Genomic DNA, 20,107 nt, shown 5'->3' on the forward strand with positions numbered 1-20,107 from the left:
GATAATAAAGTCACTTTCTATTAGATTAGCATAGTGACATCTTCAAATATAAAGGTGGTAAACAGAATTGAAAATATGGCTACTTGGACAGAAAAGTGTGTGTATGGAAGCGGTTTTTCCTCGTGGAGATGAGAGATGATGAAGTTTGGAAGGCTGCAGTTTGGGCTCCTCCCTGTCTCCATACCTGCCCCGTGTTTGTGTACAGGCTGAGACAAATGAGAGTGAGCCGGTGCAGGAGCATCAGAGGTGGGCATGGCGAGGAGGAGGGGTCGCTGCTCTCCTGTCCGGACTCGGAGCAGAACACAGAGGTGCAGAAGCGCAGCAGAGAGGACTCGCGAGTGAGAGTGAGAGAAGCAACTGATATTCAAGGACTTGAAACTGCACAGGGTAAGAACGTGATGTTTTCTCTGGTGCTGCGGTAGTAACGTTTGTTTTGGTGGTGGAGAGCTCGGCCTGTTGTGACCCCTACATGCGTGTGCATGTAAAAACACCGGTGACTGCAAGACGCAACGTTTTATCATTCAATAACTATCAGTTTGGTTGCATTTTTCCATTGACAAAGGACGTCACTTTTTTTCCATTAATTTGAATGGGATTTCTACATTTCTCAATTACAGTAGAACTGCATGTATCTTGAACTGTAATTTTAAACTGCAGATAAATCTCAATTTTGAATCAATTTAATTCCAGATATAACTTGACATTGTGTTATGTACAATTTAATGAAAGATGTCTTTAATGACAAATTAATGGGAAAAGTGACTAATTTGTTTGAAGTTTTATTTTGGCTGAGATGAAATTATAGACATATGCAATACCTATTATGTAGTGTTAACGTGGGTTACCATAATGATTGTGATTGAGGAAAAGAGCCATTGAATGTCAGGAAAAGTGACACGTGATATGTGTTACAGGATGTCCCATTGGAACCACACATCTGTGTAAATGCAGAGGTGGGAATGCTACTAAGATCATCTCCTCAAGTAAAAGTACTTTTTACTTCCATGAAATGTTACTTAAAGGGATGGTTCAGACATGGGCAGAACTGAAGCACGATGTATGACAGCAGAGAAAAAACAACCTGTTGAAAAGGCCAAACTGGAAAAAAATAAATAAACAAGATAACTATGTTATGCTGTGAGACTGCTCCACATTTTCGGCTTAATCTAATGCACATAAGCACATTAGTGTATAAGCTGTGTTGCAATGTAGCAGATCAGCCATTTGAGTCACTGTCAAACAGCATGCTAGAATGAGAGTATTTCAAATGTAGTACACAGTGAGATTTAGATATTGATTTATTTATTTATTTTTCCCCAGTTAGGCCCTCTACAACACAACGTGTAAATCACGTTCCTGTTTTCTTGTCTCCATCTCCAAACAGGCAACATGTTGAAAACTGTCCACTGTTTTTAACACACTGTCTCTCACTTACTTGTAGTGGTTCATATATATATTATTTATATGAATTCTGTGGATTTTTATTGTGGGTTCTGTGTACAATAGACCATTTTCTTTCCCTTCACGTTTTTAAAAACTACAAGCACGCTAACAGTTAAGAACAGTTCATTTAATTCTTTACTTCTTACTTCTGCACAAATAAAGTCACAGCATCAGTTTAAGCTGTAAGTACAAGCAGTTGACATCAAAAGTGGATTCCATTAACCAATTTAGTCTTAAGCCTGTCGTCAGTGTGTTTGCCATTTTTTCAATCTTGGCTGCAGTTGCATTATAGGTTCTTGACCTTTCACCCCCCTCTTAAACCTGCCTTTGACCCTTGACACATTTTAAGAGTGAGCAGATGTTGACAAAGAGCCAGCAAAAAGTTAAGATGCTGGATAAACAAACTTGTTTAAATGTTAGCTTGTGTTCAACAGGGGTGTTTCAAATGTATTTGGGGGTCCTAGGCAAAAGGGGGCCCTACATCAAACTGAACTGATACAAGTCATTGGTGTATTGGGTCTAGTCAGGTGTCACAAAGCTGTTATTGCGGTGCACTAGTCAGCTGTTTTTTTTTGGAGGGGACCCTCCAAATAGAATAGCTTTTACCTGACCTTCATGTAATGTTTCACCTCTCATCAAAGAAGATTCCTCAGTTCTAAAGAAGAAGCCTCTTGGATGAGAGGTGAAACTTCTTCGACGTAACTCAAGTTCAGTAGCCTACAGCCAACTCCTGAAGATGACTGTGACCTGGAAAACTTGTGAGTGAGATCCTTCAGACCTCTAACCTGATTTGTGGTTTTATGAGGTGCAACACATTATGTCAACACATGTCAAACACTGCCTGAGGCGCTTGCTGAAAACTTATCTGTTAAACCAAGTGACAACTGGCATGACATCACCCATAAAAACTCCCCTTTTGATAATTTCGCTGGTGCCATGTTGCGGTTTTGCAACCAGAAATTCACATACATCACCTGCTGTCATCAATCACACTGGTGTCCACTTGTATGTGCCATGCTTTATTGCCCATTTCCCTCTAAATGGGAACATAATTCACAAAATCAACACCATGATATGTTGAAGATGACCTGAAATGAGCAATTTAAGGCATTAACTGAGACAGAGCTTCTCCATTGCAGCCCCCTCCCTCTGAAACTCACTACCCCCAACCATCCCTGACTGTTCTGACCTTTTCCTTATTCAAATTAACTTATTTGTATTTGTCTTTTGTTTTTCCATTTTTGTGCTTTTAATGTAAAGCGAATTTGTAATTATTATGAACTCATCAGGAAATGTTTACTGATGTAGTAAATCAGGTGAGAAGTAAAAAGACTGCCTTTTCCAGCCAGAAAAGGTTTAACAGCTCACGCACCTAAGTCCATTGGGAAATTCCATGTTTTAAGCTCACAGTGACACAGGAACTGCTAGTCTACTGCTGCCTCATTTTGTTTGAGTTTGAGTCACTTAGGTAAATCCAAACAAAGGATTTAAAAAACCGGAATATCAGAAAAACACATTTTACTTATTGCTGGAGGCAGAAGTGGATCAATGACTTCTGTGTGGTGACATGTAAAATCTCTAACGGACTAGGGTATGAGAGAAGGATGAGTTTATAAAGCAAAACTAATAAGTTTCCAGTCAGAAGAAAATTAGAACGTTTTCTTCAGGTATTAGACTTAAACAAACCTAGCGGTAAAAGTAAAAATATAACTTCATCAGATTTCTTTTTACTTCACTTTCCTCTTCACCTTCACCTTGCATCCTCTGTCTTTGCTCTCATGTTTAAATAATATACACCAGAACATTTTTGAATTACAGATAGTTGTGGCACTTAATCACACCCTTACTTGCACCTTGTGGTGGGAAAAAAGTTTCCACATTCTCCTGTTTTAAACGTGGTGATACTTCAGGTGAGTCATTCTTAAATCATTTAAAGAGGCAGGGTGTCAACATGACACAGCTCAAAGTACAGGTTAGGAGACTTGTGGATTTTTGTATGAAGTTGCTCCAAAAGCTCACACTCTTATCTAATGATAGACTACTAAGTGGAGCCACTTCCCAACCTGCCAACTAATTCAAATCAGAGAGCACATCCATGGTTGAGGCCCTTTTAATTTTTGGGAATATCCCCTTAACTGTAGTCTTTATTTGGTTTATTTTCCTATTGGTGGAAAATGTCATGTTTATACTTTCGTTCAAGTTGAGACACTGTACACTAATACTTCTACAAGGAAAAACCCATTCACAGCTCTAATTAAATTTATAATGGGTAGGATCATTAGATTAAGAATCCATTAAAACTTTTAAAGTTTTGTTTTTTTAATTGTATATTTTACTGTAGGAAATTGTGGATATTATTATTGAAGAGTGAGCTGACTTTTGCTTTTCACAGCTGATTGTTGAATTTGATTTGCAGGTTTGTTAAAATAGTCACATTTTGGGATTGCAACTCTAAGATCCTCTATGTCTGAAACTCTACTCTCTAATTTATTTATAGAATTTATAGAAGGACTGGTTACACCGATGTCATGAGTCTATTTTATTCCATTTTACAAGGTTACTATTCAATATGATTTCCAAATTGATCTGGTTTTATATCAGTTTATTTAGAGATAGGTACATGTTTATCTTGCACGGTTATTAAACAGACTTTCACACAATGGAGCCATCTAAACTTACATTACTGCAATTTTTATGTAAATGTGACCACAGTGCAACAGTTGTGGAAGATATTTCAAAGTCAGACCTTTAAAACCAAATTGATTTAGAAGCAAACGGCCTCGAACTGCATCAGACATTTTGAAGGAATCACCATTTTGTCCAGCAGAGGGTGCTGTGATGATACAAAGAAACTCCTGAGCAACAGCTTGTGGTCAAGCGAGAATTTTGTGGCCAAGTGTGGCATGAGATTTGTGCCGGGTATTCAGGACATGACATAATATTAAAAGATAGTTTTATGAACAGATATCAGATCTTTTTGGGGCTTTTGTTTCTTGGCAGCACAGGAAGTTGTTGGTTCAAAAGTATCTAATTGGATGATGGGAGGCTCAAGGAGATGATGATTCAGGTTCAGTTTCTTACTTTCATCTGTTGTCAGATGATGGTACTTCAGTTTTTGTCAACAGTATGAACATAGAATGAAGTGAAGGTTTGTCTCCACCACAGTCAGCACTGTAACAGGTGAACATACAGGAAACAGCTGGAACTGACCAAGCAGACGTTCAGTCAGGAGCAAAATGTGACTCCTCTAATGAACGTGTTACATGCTGTTACCACTACAAGTATTTACGCACTCTTAAATGTGGTCGTAGTCTGCTTCTCTTTCAGTTCATGTCATTTACATTTGCTGAAAGGTCGCTTATTTTTGTCTCTAAGTGTAGACAGAGAGGGAGGGAGACAGAGGAATGATGCAGAAGAATGCTTGTGAAGAGGCAGCCAACTTTTAGTAGGCAGGTGTGTGTAGTGCACACTTGTATAGTCTATACCATGTGTATACTTTATTTGTAGGCATGCATGACTGCTTCCCTCTTCTTCCTATTAGAGTCCCTGGTAGGATTGAAATCTCAGTTCATAGGAGTGAATACACAAATGGGGCATCAATAGTCCCCAGTGATGTTTATCAACGCAGGCCTCCTGCATGCTGCATGCCTGCTCTGTAGATCTGTATCAAGCGCGCACACACACAGACTAACACAGATGCACACAATCCTATCTCTGTTTCAGAAATACACACAGCCTGGAACGTCCGTCGTCTTTAGGCACAGACTTTTGAAACAGGCAGGGCATTATGGTCAAACTTATCAGCAGCCAGAGTTAATGAAACCTTATTTTTGACTTCATATCCAACAGTGAATATACAGAATAAGGCAGGTGACATTGATAACCCTGGGTTTAAATTACACGTCGGCCGATACTGGATTTCAAGGCTGATATAATTTTAATACCTAATAGTGTCCCACCCCCTTAGGACTAAAGTCACTGTGATGATATTTCTCTTACACAAGCTCTCATTTAATTTTCAATTAAAAATTAATTTTTGTTTTTGATTGAAAATCAATTTTTAATCAAATTTTGACCCCCTCAGCATAGGTTTTATTATTCAGCTGGAGACCTAATTTAAGTACATGGATACATCGTAAAGTAAAAAGGCACACCGTTTATCAGATATACTTTAATTCAAGCTGGAATAGACAACGTCTTGTCTTTAGTTTTTTTGCAAGCTTGTAGAATTATGGTGGTACGAACACAACACATCCACATTTATGCTGATCCCCCAATAAGCCTTGTTTTGACTGTGTTATCATCTTACCCACCACAATACTGTTTTTATGGGAAAGCAATGGACTTCACTTGTGTATTGAAGTGTGTTTCGTTCCATGTTAAAATCCCCAAGTTCCTCTATGGTGGCTGTCAGTCATCAAAAATCATTTGTTCTTGTTATAAGACCTATACTTAGCAAACATGTTAAGGATGTGCTCAAGAGTGCTTAATGACTTTTCTACTTAACCTGGTCTAGAGGCGAAATGTGTAGCCTGTGGCTAATAGCATGGCTGTTTCTGAAAAGCTCCCCCCGTGCAGCATACCTGAAATGTTATATCATGGACTCTTTACCTGAAGATTCCTCAATGACATTTCTAGTACACTTATTTATGCTTATTCAGTCATAATTCTTCTCCTGTTGCAGAATATGAGTGAAAGCATTAAACATTATGATCTGTGAAATGTTTGTTCAAATACATACAGTATACAAACTTTGTTTTGCACATTAAAAACACCTCCACAAATCAAATCAAGCAGGTATAAGTGCTGGTTGATTATCTGCTGTTCTGGAAAGATCATATCAAATGACTGTAGTTTGGGAAAAGGATGAAGTGTCGTCCTGAATATGAATTATCATCAAAACACAAATACAGAGTCCTGCAGTTTAAGATGATCAGACTGAAACACACTTATGTGAATCAATCCATCCTTAAAGTCAATAATGTGAAAGGATTTCTCTCTCTCTGCTGTGATTGTTCTGTGTAATGTGTGGTCAAATGTAATGTGTAATATTGTGTGACATTGCAAATAATGCTGGAAAGCAGGAAGTCTTGACCGTATTATTTTTCTAAACGTGTTCCTTGGCTTATCATTCCAGGTGTCACACCATGCACCCTGATATCCATCTCTCCCTCCTCGTAACTCTGCTGCTTCTTCTTCAAGGTCAGTGAAGTCATTTGTTTGAGTTTCACTTGAGTAGTACTCTCTGTGCTTCTCTGGTATTCAAAATATTCTCAGGGTTACTAACATTTGCATATTGAAAAGTATTTGTAGAGTGTAGGGCTGGGTGATACAGTTAATAAGGTTGCCATGAACTGTTTAAAAATGTATATGGTGATAAATATGATATTAAATATTGATTTTTGCTCATAAGCGACAGTTGAAGAATCAATCGGTGGCTTTAATGGTTAAACATCCCTGTCGCTCTTCATCCCCATCCTCTCTTGGAGTTGAGCTTCTGGTATCTGCTCCACTGTAAACTGATTGTCCTGCTCCCTCACTGTAATTAACTAGAGGATACAAATGGACTGGTTGCTGCCCAGAAACGTCTTGACCCAGAGCAAAACGACGAGATAACATTTAATACCATCAGAGGGCAGTGTCTCTGCAGATACAAACACCACCACCACACACTTTTAGAGGTGCATTAAGGATGATTTATAGGGATTCTTTTTGAATTTATCACAGAGACTGGAAACAGAAAAGAACATCAACCTTGACTCTTTACAAAAGCATTCGTTTTTGTTTCTGAACTTCAGAGCGAAAAGTGGCTGCTGTCATGTGTAGTTTGACTAAAGTTGTGATGAATATTAACATATAAATGTTATTTTGATACACATGTTGACAGGTACGCTTGTAATAGTGTAATAAAAATCACAAGCTCGGTGGTTGATGTGCCTGTGCTCAACCCGATATTTTTCACAGGACATTTTACAGCTTTAACCTGTCGACTCCTCCGAGTGCTGAAGAATTCCCATTATCTCTTCAAAGCCATTTCCTTCCTCTTGCGCTCAAAATGCTGCTCGTTTCCAAGCATCGTCTTTATAGCAAATCGACGGTTGTTCTCCTGGAGCCAAAAGTATTGGTATTTGCCTGTGGGGAGAGGCGGGAGTTTTGGGGCTGTACAATCTGTAAGTTGTTTTCAAAAATGACAGCTTTAGCACCACGTGAACTATTTATTACTGGCCACTTTAAGACTTTGAACCTGAGCAAACCAGACTGTTTTCACCTTGTCAAGACGCCCCATTCTTTCCCCTTGTGCTGACAACACAGATAACATGTTGCAGTGCTCTGCTGGCAGGGACTCCATGTAATCCAGCCTGTCAGATTAAAGTTCACACATACGAGGTAGGAGTTGATTTCATGCGAATGTTCCTTTCATCTCCCAGACTACAGCAGTGGAGGGAGAGACTGGTAGGATTAATGTCTATTAGATACTGTATAACCTCGTCAGCCTGAGGATTCCTGCTCATTATCTTGCACCTCACTTCCCTGCTATAGGTTTTCATTCACAGGCATGAAGGATACACGGTCAGTTTTGCTGGAGGCACTTTTGGCTGAACAGACAGAGTTTTTGTTCAGTGCAGTGGGGCCTCACTGACCACGAGAAAGCAGCTTGCCAAGACCCTAAAAACTTTCACTGTCAAGAAGACTTTAGGCTTTGAATGAGGTTGGAATTAGGGGCAGATGAAAGGGTCAGGATTGTAAAGAGGTCAAAGTGTTGGCCTCTGGGTTGCAGGTGCTACTTTGGTGTTATGCTTATTCTTAGTTTCTTTCTTCCTTTCCGTGATATGATTGATGATACTTTTTGTGAGGGTGTCATATAATATATATTTAATCCTAAAATAACAATAGTTTGTAACTTTAATTAGTGTGTAACTCTACATTGGCAGGAAAGACATTTTATTGTTTTTACTGTCCATTTCTCTTTCATACATTTTAGGTTTCTTTGCAGCATGGGTAGTTGTTGCTGGTGCTGGAGTAACAATTATGTCCAGGGAAGGGAACCTCTATGCAGAGCGGGTGTGGTGGATTAAAAAATGTTGCCTATACTGCACCTTTAAGACAGCAATCTTAATAAGACACCACCCTGTAAACAGCATTTTCTATTTATTTTCATCCAAATATGGTCTAATAATCAGATTAAGACATGCACAGCCCCATACAGTATACACCTTAATCAGATTACATCCTGTTGAGATTTCACTGCATGGATGGAGCCTAGCTGTGACTTTGTAAAATAAATAAAAAAAATAGGAATGTGAATGGGCTATTTTAAGGCAACTTATATAAACATCATCATTTGTATCAGATGAGACAGCTGACATCTGTACATGAAACTTTGATTTTTTTTGACATTACTCCTTTTTCAGCAGAGGAACAGGTGTTAAAACAACAGGAGGTGGACAGCAGAGACACTCCAGTAAAGTGGACAGGGACGTACTGACAATTTCTCTCTGTCCTGATTCAGAAGAAGAGAAGGGCTGTTCATGTTTCTAAAACCAGTGAAGCGCTCCGTCTCTCTCTCTGAGATGGACAAATATCTCTGGGGTTAGTGGGGACAGTGGGGACAGAACAGGAAGGTCACATGTCCCTGTGGCCGTCCTCTCTGGTCTGTATGTGTGCATGAACAGGGCGACGTCCTGCCAGTGAATGGAGCCAAAGAATGGCTTTCTTCGCTTGTCTGTTCTCATTAGCTTTAGATACTCAACTATCCACCTCGGATGGGGTCAAGTGGGAGTCACTGAAGTTCAGTGGTTTTGAACATCACAGCATCCCAGTTATTTTATTATTTTTTTAAATCTCTAATGATGAGCGACACGGCATTTATCCCGGTGTGCTTTTAATTTCATGTCAATGTGTATGTGCCGTACACATGAAGACTGACACAGACACTCATTTAGTATGAACAGAGTTGTATGGCTTGTACACACATGCACAATGTGACTCTCTGCGGACCCCACCCACAGTCACTGATATCTTAAGAATATGTTCACAGCTTTATCTTGCCGTCATCCTGGAAACAGAGGTTTGTAAACCTCTCACTCTCCCATACAAAGGCCAAAAAGAAAAGCTTTAAGCTCAGGGCTACAAGGGTGGTCTCCTGTGGCCTCATTTGGTACGTTTATGTCACTTAAGTAAATCCAAACAAAGGATTTCAAACAAAATAACACTGGAGCCAGTGTTTGATAAACAACTCCTGTGTGCCATGATGTAAAATCACTGATTTTCCTCTGGACTTTGGTGCCAGTTGGGAAATGCTCTCTTACAGAGTTAAATCAGCAAACATATTCTTATGCTGTTGTAGATTTAAATAAGTGTATATTTTATTTGCTGAGCCTTTTTTGGCTGGTTTTCGGCACAGAGGGTGCACACTGTGCAGTTAATGCTGACTGTGCATCAGTAACAGCCTTTGATGAAAGTTTCCAGCAAGTTCTAGAGTAACACTGAACTGAGTTCAGCTGCTTTCACCATGTTTGTCACAGAATCAGCAGAGGTACAGTATGAACTGTCCATCCCGCATCATGCTTGTGTATAACACCATGTATAGTGCAGACAGTATGTGTGTGGACATTGATTGAACTGACCGCCGTGTTTTTGTTGTGTCTCTTCTAGCTCAGCGGGGCGCCACAGTGCAGGAGATCCAAACCAGCCATGAGAACATCTTAAAAATCAAGTCTGCAGGAGAAAGTGAGTATGTTCCCAAAACTGCAGTGAACATGACATGATATTTAGGAAATGACAGCATTAGCAAGACGGAACGTGAAGGGCGTTGTAAAATACGACGCTGATGAGTTATAAATAGACAATTACCGTCATTTGAGTGACTGGATCCTTTAAGGTGGCGGGTGGTCTTCATTAGCCTGACCTCCACATGAACAAAGCCAGTGACTGACAGAGAGACAGACGGGACACACTCTCCACCTCTAATGGCCCCTCTCCCTGATCAGCTGCACATTCTAACAGGACAGAAACACTGGGGATTATTTGTGCCGCCGGCGAGTACAAACACGTCCAGGGAAGGAAGAGTAATGGTAATGGTTTTGTGGAAAAGAAAATTGAGCTCTGGCATGCTAAGCTTTTATTATGTGAAGGTATTATTTTCATCTGCAACAAGACATTTGATAAGTAACCGGGATTATCCCATAATATCACAGATAATATGTCAGAAAAGGAATCTTTGTGCCAGGAAATGTGTTGATTTGGACCAGGGCCTTGGATTTATTGCAGATGAGCCAAACAATTAGAGCTGTCAGCATTAGTACATTAATCACAATTTATTAAGGAGCAGACATTACAGTTTTATTATGTCTGAAAGAGAAGGGAGAGAGAGAAGGGGGGGTCAGTCACTGTGACACTTTTAAAAACAGTTGATGGTCTCCACTGTTTTTGTCCAATACAACACTCGCATCACAAACTGGCCCGCCAGCATCAGTATCTGGTCTTTAAATGATTTGCTTATCTTCACAAAAACAATGACATTTTAATATCGAGTTCAGAGCTTTTATTCTGAAAAAAAATTTGAACTGATGCAAATAGATTCTGTTTTATTAAGTTAATTGACAGTTAACTTAATAAATGTTTGGTTTGAAAAATAAAAACACCACTGTTGTCATGGACAGCCAGGTTTGGGGAGTAAATGTCCGTAAAATAACTACTTGCATGTGCTAGGCTCAAAGTAAAATTCTTCTTAAAATTCAAATGATGCACAATAAATATTGACAGTACGAGTACATATCTCACACACATTTGAATTCGTAAAAAGCTGGTGATTAAAGACAGTGTCCACTTTTTTGTTTCTGACGAAGATACAATGTTTTGGCCCAATATTCACTTGTTTACAAATTTACTTGCTGATCCCTGACCTAGAATATCTACTATAGTCTTCTACCTCTTTAAATGACTTGGATCTATGAGTTTGGATCTACATGTACAGATGTGGTGGGACTGACCTTTAATATCGTGTGTGTGTTTCCATGGAAAGTGATGCAGTGCTCAGCAGCTATGGATATGGTCTTTGTCATGGATGGTTCCTACAGCGTGGGGAAGGGCAGTTTTGAGAGGTCCAAACACTATGCCATCAAACTCAGTCAAGCACTTGACATTGGACCAGACAAGGTTTGCTCTTTTCTTTCCCTCCCTCTCTCTCTCTCTCTCTCTCCCTGTGTCATGTTGATCCATTCTCATATACCTGTGTCCAGGTGCGAGTGGGTGTGATTCAGTTTGGCTCCAGTCCTCGGTTGGAGTTTGCTCTCGACACGTACACGACAAGGCAAGAGCTGAAGAAGCACATGAAGAAGATTTCTTACAGGTATGAGCCTCACATACTGTATCACATGCAGTCGGACACCGTTTTAGGACGTGGGAGAGTTTATTTACAGTGTAATTCAGGGCTAAATCTGTGATTATCTCTGATAAAGTTTCCAAGAATTTAGAATACTAAATGTCTAATATATATAAAAGCGCAAATATAGTACAAACAATGTGAGGATTTGAGCAGTGTATTAACATCAAATTAACCTCGGTGTGTTCCATTTTCTAGTATATGAATAGAGGTGTAGTCTCTACTGAAAGTTCTCAGTTGGTGTATTTTCAGACTTATAACCAGTTTAAATGAGTTAGACATACAGAGATTTAATAGAAACTTGTTTAGACAGAACAGGATTTATGTCAAAGTGATGTTGACAGCAAACACACACACACACACACACACACACACATGCTCACCTCCAGAGGCCAAGTAATACCCAATGTTCCAAAAGGGGAAAAACAAATTAATTTCAGATTAGAGGCACAGCACAGGTGTTCACTGGATAAGAATGGAACCTGAGGAAGAGGTAGGTGATTAATTAGGCCTTGCATGTGTGTGTGCGCAGTGTAGAAGAATCATTTTGGTTTGCCATCTGGTTTGAAATGGCTCCTCAAGCTTAAAATGACCTCAGACACCTTTTAGAGTTTCAGAGTGACTTTTTAGGAGTGATTATTGGCAGACATTGAATATACTATGTATGTGTTTGTATAAGTGTATTATGCCTTTAAAATCTAAATTGCTTGACTTTCAAATGCGAGGGTCTTGTCATCATGTGTCGCCATGTTTCTACATGGATAACCCAGCTGCAGTGCACATTTCACGTGTGACATAAATGAAGAATATATAATATATAAACCATTGATACATCCATGGAAGAGTGGGGAGACTTGTAAAAGAGTCCTTGCATCTGTTTTGGTATATGAAGGCCACCGTAGTTCTCTGACACACTGGGGAGAGGGAGGGGTGAGCGGAGGAGTTTGTTGCATTCTGGAGTCTCGCCATTAGATGTCCCTAATAATTCCACACTGGACCTTTTAGTGCTTTGATTCATTTGAACTTTAATTACCCTTTTTGTGGTTCAAATAATTTATTATTTTTGTCTTGCATATTTCTGTTTGACTGTCTTGTTTTGATTTTACATCCTTTCTATTTTCGTATCTGTGGTTGTGTATGTGTCTCAGTTCTCAACCGTTTTTGAGATTTTCATACCTTTATTTTTTTCCAACTTTGTACCAAATGTTTGTATTGATGGTTCTGAAGGAACTTCAACACAAACCCTGTATTTATTCAAACAAACACATCTAATGTATACTGTATATAATAGGTTTATTTTAAAAAAGGTAATGTATTTTTCATACAAAACTCTTCCGGATGTTAATACTATTTTGTAGTTTTTTTAATTTATTTTCTAAAGATTCATGACTTAACCTGCCACATCATCAAAACTATTAACCTTTTTAACACACAGTGCTTATTGCACTAAACAGCTCTAGAGTGATTTTTTTTTAATGAAGATTAAAACTGTCAAAGCATAAATATTATTTATGGATAAGTTATCCAACTTGATTCATCAGTGTCGAAGATGAAACTTGTCCAAGATATGAGCACATGTTGTGTTTGTGCATGAAGGGGAAAAGGTCTGCACGTACGCGCTAAGAAACCAACACCTTGTGCTGGTGACATAAATCACTGGTTGAGAGTTAATAAAGTTATAAAGTTAAGCCTAAGGCACTTTTTTTTGTTTTGGCTCTCTTGTCTTGTAATTTCAGCCCCAGAGCAACTGAACAAAGTGATGGAAAATAAAGATAGCACATCACTGTCTTTGTTTAGATCACTGACTTTGTGTGAGCTTTTCACTGTCTTAGAGCTACACTTATCTCTCTTTGACAGAATGTATTTGTTTTTAAACTAGTTTCTTGTGTCTTTCGGTGATGATTCTTCATAGAGCCATTATCTCAGTCCAAAAAAAATGAGTTTTTTTTTTACCTTGGCCATGACTAGAACATGTTCTCTTCGGGCAGTATTGTTCCAGAAATGACACACACAAAATCACAATTTCATCCTGTCTAAATCCCAGAGGAGGCAGCACCCAGACGGGCCTCGCTCTCAAGTACATCCTGAGGAAGGGTTTCCCCGGTGGCCGTAACTCTTCCTCTTCTGTGGCCCGCATCGTCATCCTGTTATCAGATGGGATGTCTCAGGGAAACACAGCACAGACGGCTGCACAGCTCAAAGAAACAGGGGTGGTCTTGTTTGCCGTTGGCGTGCGATATCCCAGGTAAATTTGATAGGCAGTAACTACTCTGTTTCTCTGTTATCAGACTCTACCAAATATTTTTTTTTGGACTTTCCCATGATTATTTTCTCATTTATTTTATTTCTCTTTTTCCCTGACTTATTTTCTTTTTGGACAGGGACCTAACTCAATTTTAAAAATTCAAAAGTGCGTCATCCTGACCAAATTCTGTACAATAACCAGTAGTTCATTATACACTATACATAATACATAATAGAAAACATTGTGGCCAGTGTGTCTTCACTTTCTGCTAGTTATTAAACTTTATTTTTAAAGTGATGACTGTTTTCTCTATGTTACAGGTGGGAGGAGCTTCACACCCTGGCCAGCGAGCCAATGGAGAGCCACGTGTTCTTTGCCGAGCATTTCTACGATGCTGTCAATGGCCTGTACACGACACTGACCACCTTCTCTGTCTGCAATGCCACACCAGCAGGTGGGACTTTACCACTGTGGGTTATCGTGACGTCCTACTGTATATCAATAGGATGCCATTGGACTTTAAATGGATAGTGTAGGTGTTTGGAAGTGTGATTGTCTAGTCTACCATATCTTAAGAATGTCCTGGCAGCTTTATCTCACTGTTGGACAGTGTTTTCCAACCAAAAAAGGTGAAGTTTGTCAACTGAAATGAAATTAAAAAGCAAAGAATGATTTTAAAGAGAAGGACATGGGAACCTTAAAATAACTGTGGTTCTCCCTCTCCACAATACTTTCATATCTCTGTGTTCTCCTCCAGGCTGTCAGGTGGAGTCGTTTCCCTGTGAAAGGAAGACACTGGAGACGGTGAAGCAGCTGCAGGGGAATTTCATGTGTTGGAAAGGCAACAAAGGTTATTCTCCATACACGTCTCTCTGTCCATATTACAGGCAAGTGACACCGTTTTAATAGATACTTCACATCCAAACCACATTACACACACTCTGGTTGTGTAACAGAGCCCTCTGAGAGGTTTAACTTGAATACGTGATCAATGTTAGTCTCATCCTTTTAAAGAGGCAAAGTTTGTTTTTATAAATCTGATTCAAACTGACAAATTATGAACATTTTCCTAGGTATAACAAGGCTTACAGGAGACACCAGACAGTCTGCCATCGAACCATCTGTCCAGGTAACAATCTTGTCCTTCCCCTTTGATTCCAGATGGCGTTTTTGAGACATGTGGAGACAGAGTTGCAGGACTTGAGTCTGATTTGTTTATCTCTCCTGACTTGGACTTGGACTTCAGCATGGACTGCATTAGACTGACTTTTTTGTAATAGTCTATATTAATTTGGTATACTGAAAAGTTATCGCTGTAATACCACATGCACAAACAGATTGCAGGTCGTGGGTAAGTGTGTGTAGCCAGCCTACACAACTGAAACTAGTGACTGAGACCATTAAATCTCATGTTTACTAAGAGAATGTGAGAAGTACGCAAATTGGTGATTATGTCCATTTTCAGATGTCATTGATGTTGTGGTTATGTGTCTGCACAGGAATACATAGCCTGAATTTGCACATTTAATTGCCATTTTATTTTTCTACAAAATTTGATATACATCTGTCATCTTTTTAAATCCTTCAGAAGATGACGCTTATGTGACATTCAGATGGTTTTATTCAGCATTTTAGCATTTACCTGGTTTTTGCCCTGGCTATGACACCATTTAAAGGGAACTTGCATTTTGCTCTTGTGATTTTTGTGTTGTGTTGTTGCAATCGGATGATAATGACATTGCTTGTGGAGTTGTGACATCACTTTGTGCTTCTCTCTCTCTCTGTAGATCCCTGTGACTCTGAGCCCTGCATGAACGGTGGAACATGTGTATCAGAGGGTCCAGAGGGCTACCACTGTGTGTGTCCACCTGGCTATGGAGGAGACCCACACTGTGGTTTGTACACTGTTTGTTTTTTGAAGCATGTTTTTATACATACTGCGCTGTGTTTGCCCCCTGTGCTGAGCAACCTTGAGGCAAGACAGTTTCTTTTCACTGGAAACGTCTGTCAGTTGGGACAAATGGAAAAACAGATTTTACTGACATAACAAAAGACTCACCTTATAAAATAAATGCCTCCTTATGTCTACAATATATTACAAATATGTTTCATGCTTGTAAACAGTGTTTTCTGTCTGGAGACTTAAGTTTGTAAACTGCTTTCTCACCTGCATCAAAATCCATAGAGAAAATGTTGGTAAGTTTGTGTCACTTGTGTAAATCCCAACAAATGATTTCAAACACCAAAATCAAGGTAATAATAGAGGCAGCAGTGGATGAACATCTCCTGTGTGCCTTGATGTAAAATTGCTGATTTTCTCTATGGACTTTGGTGTGGCTGAACTGAGTGTGTCTTTGAGTCCCTGCTGGCAGCCACGTCTTCAGTGAGAGCGAGTCTGGTTCTCCGTGAAGGTGTAGCAACAGTATCTAAGTAACAGAACACTCCATCCCTCCTCAGCTCCTGCGTTATCCCTGGACTGCTCCGTGGACTTGCTCTTCCTGCTGGAGGGCTCTGCCTCTCTGACCTTGGAGGGCTTCCTCCGCCTCAAATCCTTCTTAAAGCGCGTCCTGCAGACAGTGATTGGCTCTGACAGCCCCAGTAAAGTGGGCCTGGCGGTGTTTGGTGGGGAGGTTCAGGTAGAAGCCCAGGTGGGTAAGTTCAAAGGAAACCTGAAGGGTCTGCTCAAGGCAGTGGAGGCGCTTCAGTCAGTCGGCGGCGAAACCAAGACAGGGCAGGCTCTGCGTTATGTCACGCGCCACGGCTTCATGAGTGCACCGGTCTTTGCCGATGTCGCGGATGACCTTCCGCGCGTGGTGGTGCTGCTCACTGCCACCCCTGCTGTCGACGAGGTGGTACAGCCTTCCAAATACGCCAGAGACAGAGAGATCTTTCTTATCGCGGTGGGACCAGACAACTTAAGGGGACAGCTGAATAATATCACAGGAAATCCCCAGAGAACCCTCACCTACGCGTCACCTGACAAGCTGAGTGCCAAGATCCCTGAGCTCAAGGCCAAGATCTGCAGTGTGGACACACAAGGTACGTAATGAGCAACACACAGTGATGGAATGTCAAATGATACCTTAGGTGGGCTATTCTGGTCAGACTGAGGTTTATTTGAATACAGTATATATAATACTATATACAGAATAGGCTGTTTATTGGCCAGATAAAGCAGCAAAGATATTCTTAAGATACTTTGCGTACATTTTATTCAGTGATTGGTGCCACGCTTTAGTTAGATCAAGCCTGCATTTCTCAAGCTGGATCTCAGTGTAGGGGACAGACGCTGACTTTGTGTCCATAATACTTCATACAATCATTCTCCTTTCAAAGTAAATGTCTCATATCGATGTTGTTGTCCCTCATGAATATTAAAATGTAATCTTCTAAGTCCTGTTTTGAACATTTGAACTCGTCGTCCAGGTTGTCTGGGCCAAGCAGTGGACCTGGTGTTCGCTGTGGACGCCTCTGGTGGAGTGAGCAGCGACAACTTCTCCATCCTGCTGGACTTTGTGCGCAGCCTCACCGTGCAGTTTGACATCAACCGCGACGTGGCCCAGGTGGCACTCGTGACGTACGGACGGAAACCCGCCACCGTCTTCCACCTGGACACCCACGAGACGGGTTCCGCCATCCTCAAGGCAGTGGACGAAGCCAACTACATGGGTGGAAAGGCTTCAACCGGCACAGCTTTGCTCCACATCCACTCCAGCGTCCTGACCATAGCCAAAGGTGCGCGGCACGGAGTCAACAAGGCCGTGGTGGTGCTGACTGACGGTTCAGGTGGAGGCGATGCCGTGGTGCCGGCACAAAAGCTCAGGGACAACGGCGTTTCACTGTTTGTGGTCGGTACTGGAGACATCCAGAGGGAGAGGCTGCTGCAGATTGCCGGTTCAGAAGAGCACCTGATCACTGCGTCATCTTATGAGGATCTCAAGTACTTTGAGGACGTTCTGGTACAGATGCTGTGTTCAGGTGAGCTGCATGCTGGGAAATGATTTATCTGGTGTGTAAACCGAAGCTTTTTTTGTCAGATATACCCAGACGTATGTTTATTTCAGTTTTAGGGCTGACTGATTTGGGTAAGATATTTGATATTTGATTGCAAGTTGAAAAGTGAACTTTTTAAGTCAAACTTCATATCACTATTTACTATCTTATAGATTTAAAACCACATGAGATATCATCAAATATTACTACCAAGCAAAGATATGATTGTTTCTGTCAGTTTGTATCCAACAAAGGACACATGACAGTCAAAAATACAATCAGTCTTTTGGGATTTTCTGAATTTTATATGTACTTTATGCAAAGGTCTTGCTTTACGTGGCCCGCCGTTTTGCACTGCCGTATTTCACCATGAACAGATGATCAATCGATAGATAGGTGTCCTGTACTTGTCCTGAAAAGAAGTTGTTGTTTTTTTCACCTATTTATAACTAGAACACTGATATTTAGTACATTGTTGTAAATATCCTTTGTCTGTGGTGTGTTTTGCTTGTGTTTGCTGGTGTATTGTTCTGTGTATTCATGCTGACGACATCCTGATTGTTTAAGTTTGGTTGAAGAAATAAAATAAGAAAAAAAAGAAGGACCCGAGGAGCCTCTAACAAACGTGATTTAAAAAAAATACGAATGTGAAACTTTACGTTGTGGTAATCAGCTGTTCTTTCTTCATTTCTTCCAATCAGAGATAAAGAAGCCAGTAAACCTGTGCAACCCGAACCCCTGTATGAACGAAGGGGTCTGCGTCCTCTCAGGGGGGAGCTTCCGCTGTCAGTGCCAAGGCTACGAAGGACCTCACTGTGAAACAAGTCAGTGGCTTTCATTTTAGCTGAAAAATAACATTTTCATTTTCTTTTCCTTTCTGGTTTAAATATTCCACAGGAAGAGCCTCAGGGGTTGGCAGGGGTTTTCCTGAGAGCACTTTCTTTTCAATTATTCCTCACCATGGGTGGAGGCGTTCTGTTTTCATATTGTTCAGCCATCTGTGTGTATGTTCAGGCATTATTTTAAGACAGTCATGAGGAAATCCTTTTGGGTTTTGCACAAGCTTTGAGTTGAGCTCAAGGATGAACTTATTAGATTTTGGTGGTCAAAGGTCAAGGTCATTGTGACCACAAAAAAATACCTTCTCTTAAGAGTGCCTCAGGAGAAACTTTGAATTACTTTAATCTGGTACAAATGTTCACATTAACTAACAGATTAACTGCATGTCATTGGCCTCTTAGATCATTGTTTAATGAGTTCATGCAATGCAGATGAAGGCTTTCTCTGTATAAGTTTGGATCCTGTCACTCCGGCAACAGCGATATCGTGCTAGTAAAGCAAGACGGTTGCAATCCAGGTTGGAGTTTGACTGTAAATGCAAAGCAGCACCAATGACAAATTAATTCTTAATTCATTTCATAAGATAAATACAGCATATGAGACCAAATGGAGGCAGAAGAACAACAACCCTAAATAATCACCCAAAAGTGACACGCTGCAGCTTTAAGTTATTTGGAAAGAAACTCGGTCGGCATCAGGGCGGTACTTTTAGTCAACCAAATGTTAATCATTTTTGCGTGTTTATGCAAAAGTCACAAATTCCTTTGTGTTTTGTGTTCATAGGAAGCAGGAGACCTTCATCCAGGGGAGATGTTCCGAGGCCCGCTGGTCTCAGGAGGAAGAGCAGGCAGAAGAAAAGCCACCAGGAGCTGCTGCACCACTACAAACTGAACCGCCGGAGAAACGCTGCCTGACACACTGGCTACACTGGTTTAAAGGGAAAATTAATGTAACTGTTTCAGTATTTAAATTTGAACACGTGCCTTCACACTGTATGTATCTCTGCTGTTGTCTCAACACGGGTGTCTTGTACTCAGAGATGTCAACTTTTATATTATATTATATATTGTATACGTGTGTCATGATTTTTATTCTCAGTGTTTATTCATCACAACATTCTTTCCTCGTGCAATTGAGAAAAAGACACCATATTTGTCTCAAGGATGTTTTATACTTGGTATTACATTTGAATTACTTTGGTG

General features: G+C 40.3%; 1 protein-coding gene across 1 annotated transcript; it reads left to right on the top strand.

The window, feature by feature from the left end:
* The first annotated feature begins 224 nt into the window (after window positions 1-224).
* vwa2 (von Willebrand factor A domain containing 2) lies at window positions 225-19,976 on the top strand. Its single transcript, XM_044013452.1, has 14 exons — window positions 225-387; window positions 6,581-6,645; window positions 10,099-10,173; window positions 11,468-11,601; window positions 11,685-11,794; window positions 13,872-14,072; window positions 14,393-14,526; window positions 14,830-14,959; window positions 15,146-15,201; window positions 15,860-15,967; window positions 16,530-17,111; window positions 17,499-18,050; window positions 18,767-18,889; window positions 19,689-19,976. Exons 2-14 carry the CDS (start codon window positions 6,591-6,593, stop codon window positions 19,817-19,819), a joined length of 2,391 nt encoding a protein of 796 aa, XP_043869387.1. The 5' UTR covers window positions 225-387; window positions 6,581-6,590; the 3' UTR covers window positions 19,820-19,976.
* The last annotated feature ends 131 nt before the right edge of the window (window positions 19,977-20,107 follow it).

Source organism: Solea senegalensis, linkage group LG18 (genome assembly GCF_019176455.1).
Source record: "Solea senegalensis isolate Sse05_10M linkage group LG18, IFAPA_SoseM_1, whole genome shotgun sequence".
In the NCBI taxonomy this organism is placed as follows: domain Eukaryota; kingdom Metazoa; phylum Chordata; class Actinopteri; order Pleuronectiformes; family Soleidae; genus Solea; species Solea senegalensis.

Excerpts from the sequence above, each read along its gene's own strand:
- vwa2 (XM_044013452.1), top strand. The coding sequence starts at position 6,591 with ATGCACCCTGATATCCATCTCTCCCTCCTCGTAACTCTGCTGCTTCTT. Across the intron at positions 11,795-13,871 it reads ATGAAGAAGATTTCTTACAG|AGGAGGCAGCACCCAGACGG; the intron begins GTATGAGCCTCA and ends TCTAAATCCCAG. Across the intron at positions 15,202-15,859 it reads CCATCGAACCATCTGTCCAG|ATCCCTGTGACTCTGAGCCC; the intron begins GTAACAATCTTG and ends CTCTCTCTGTAG.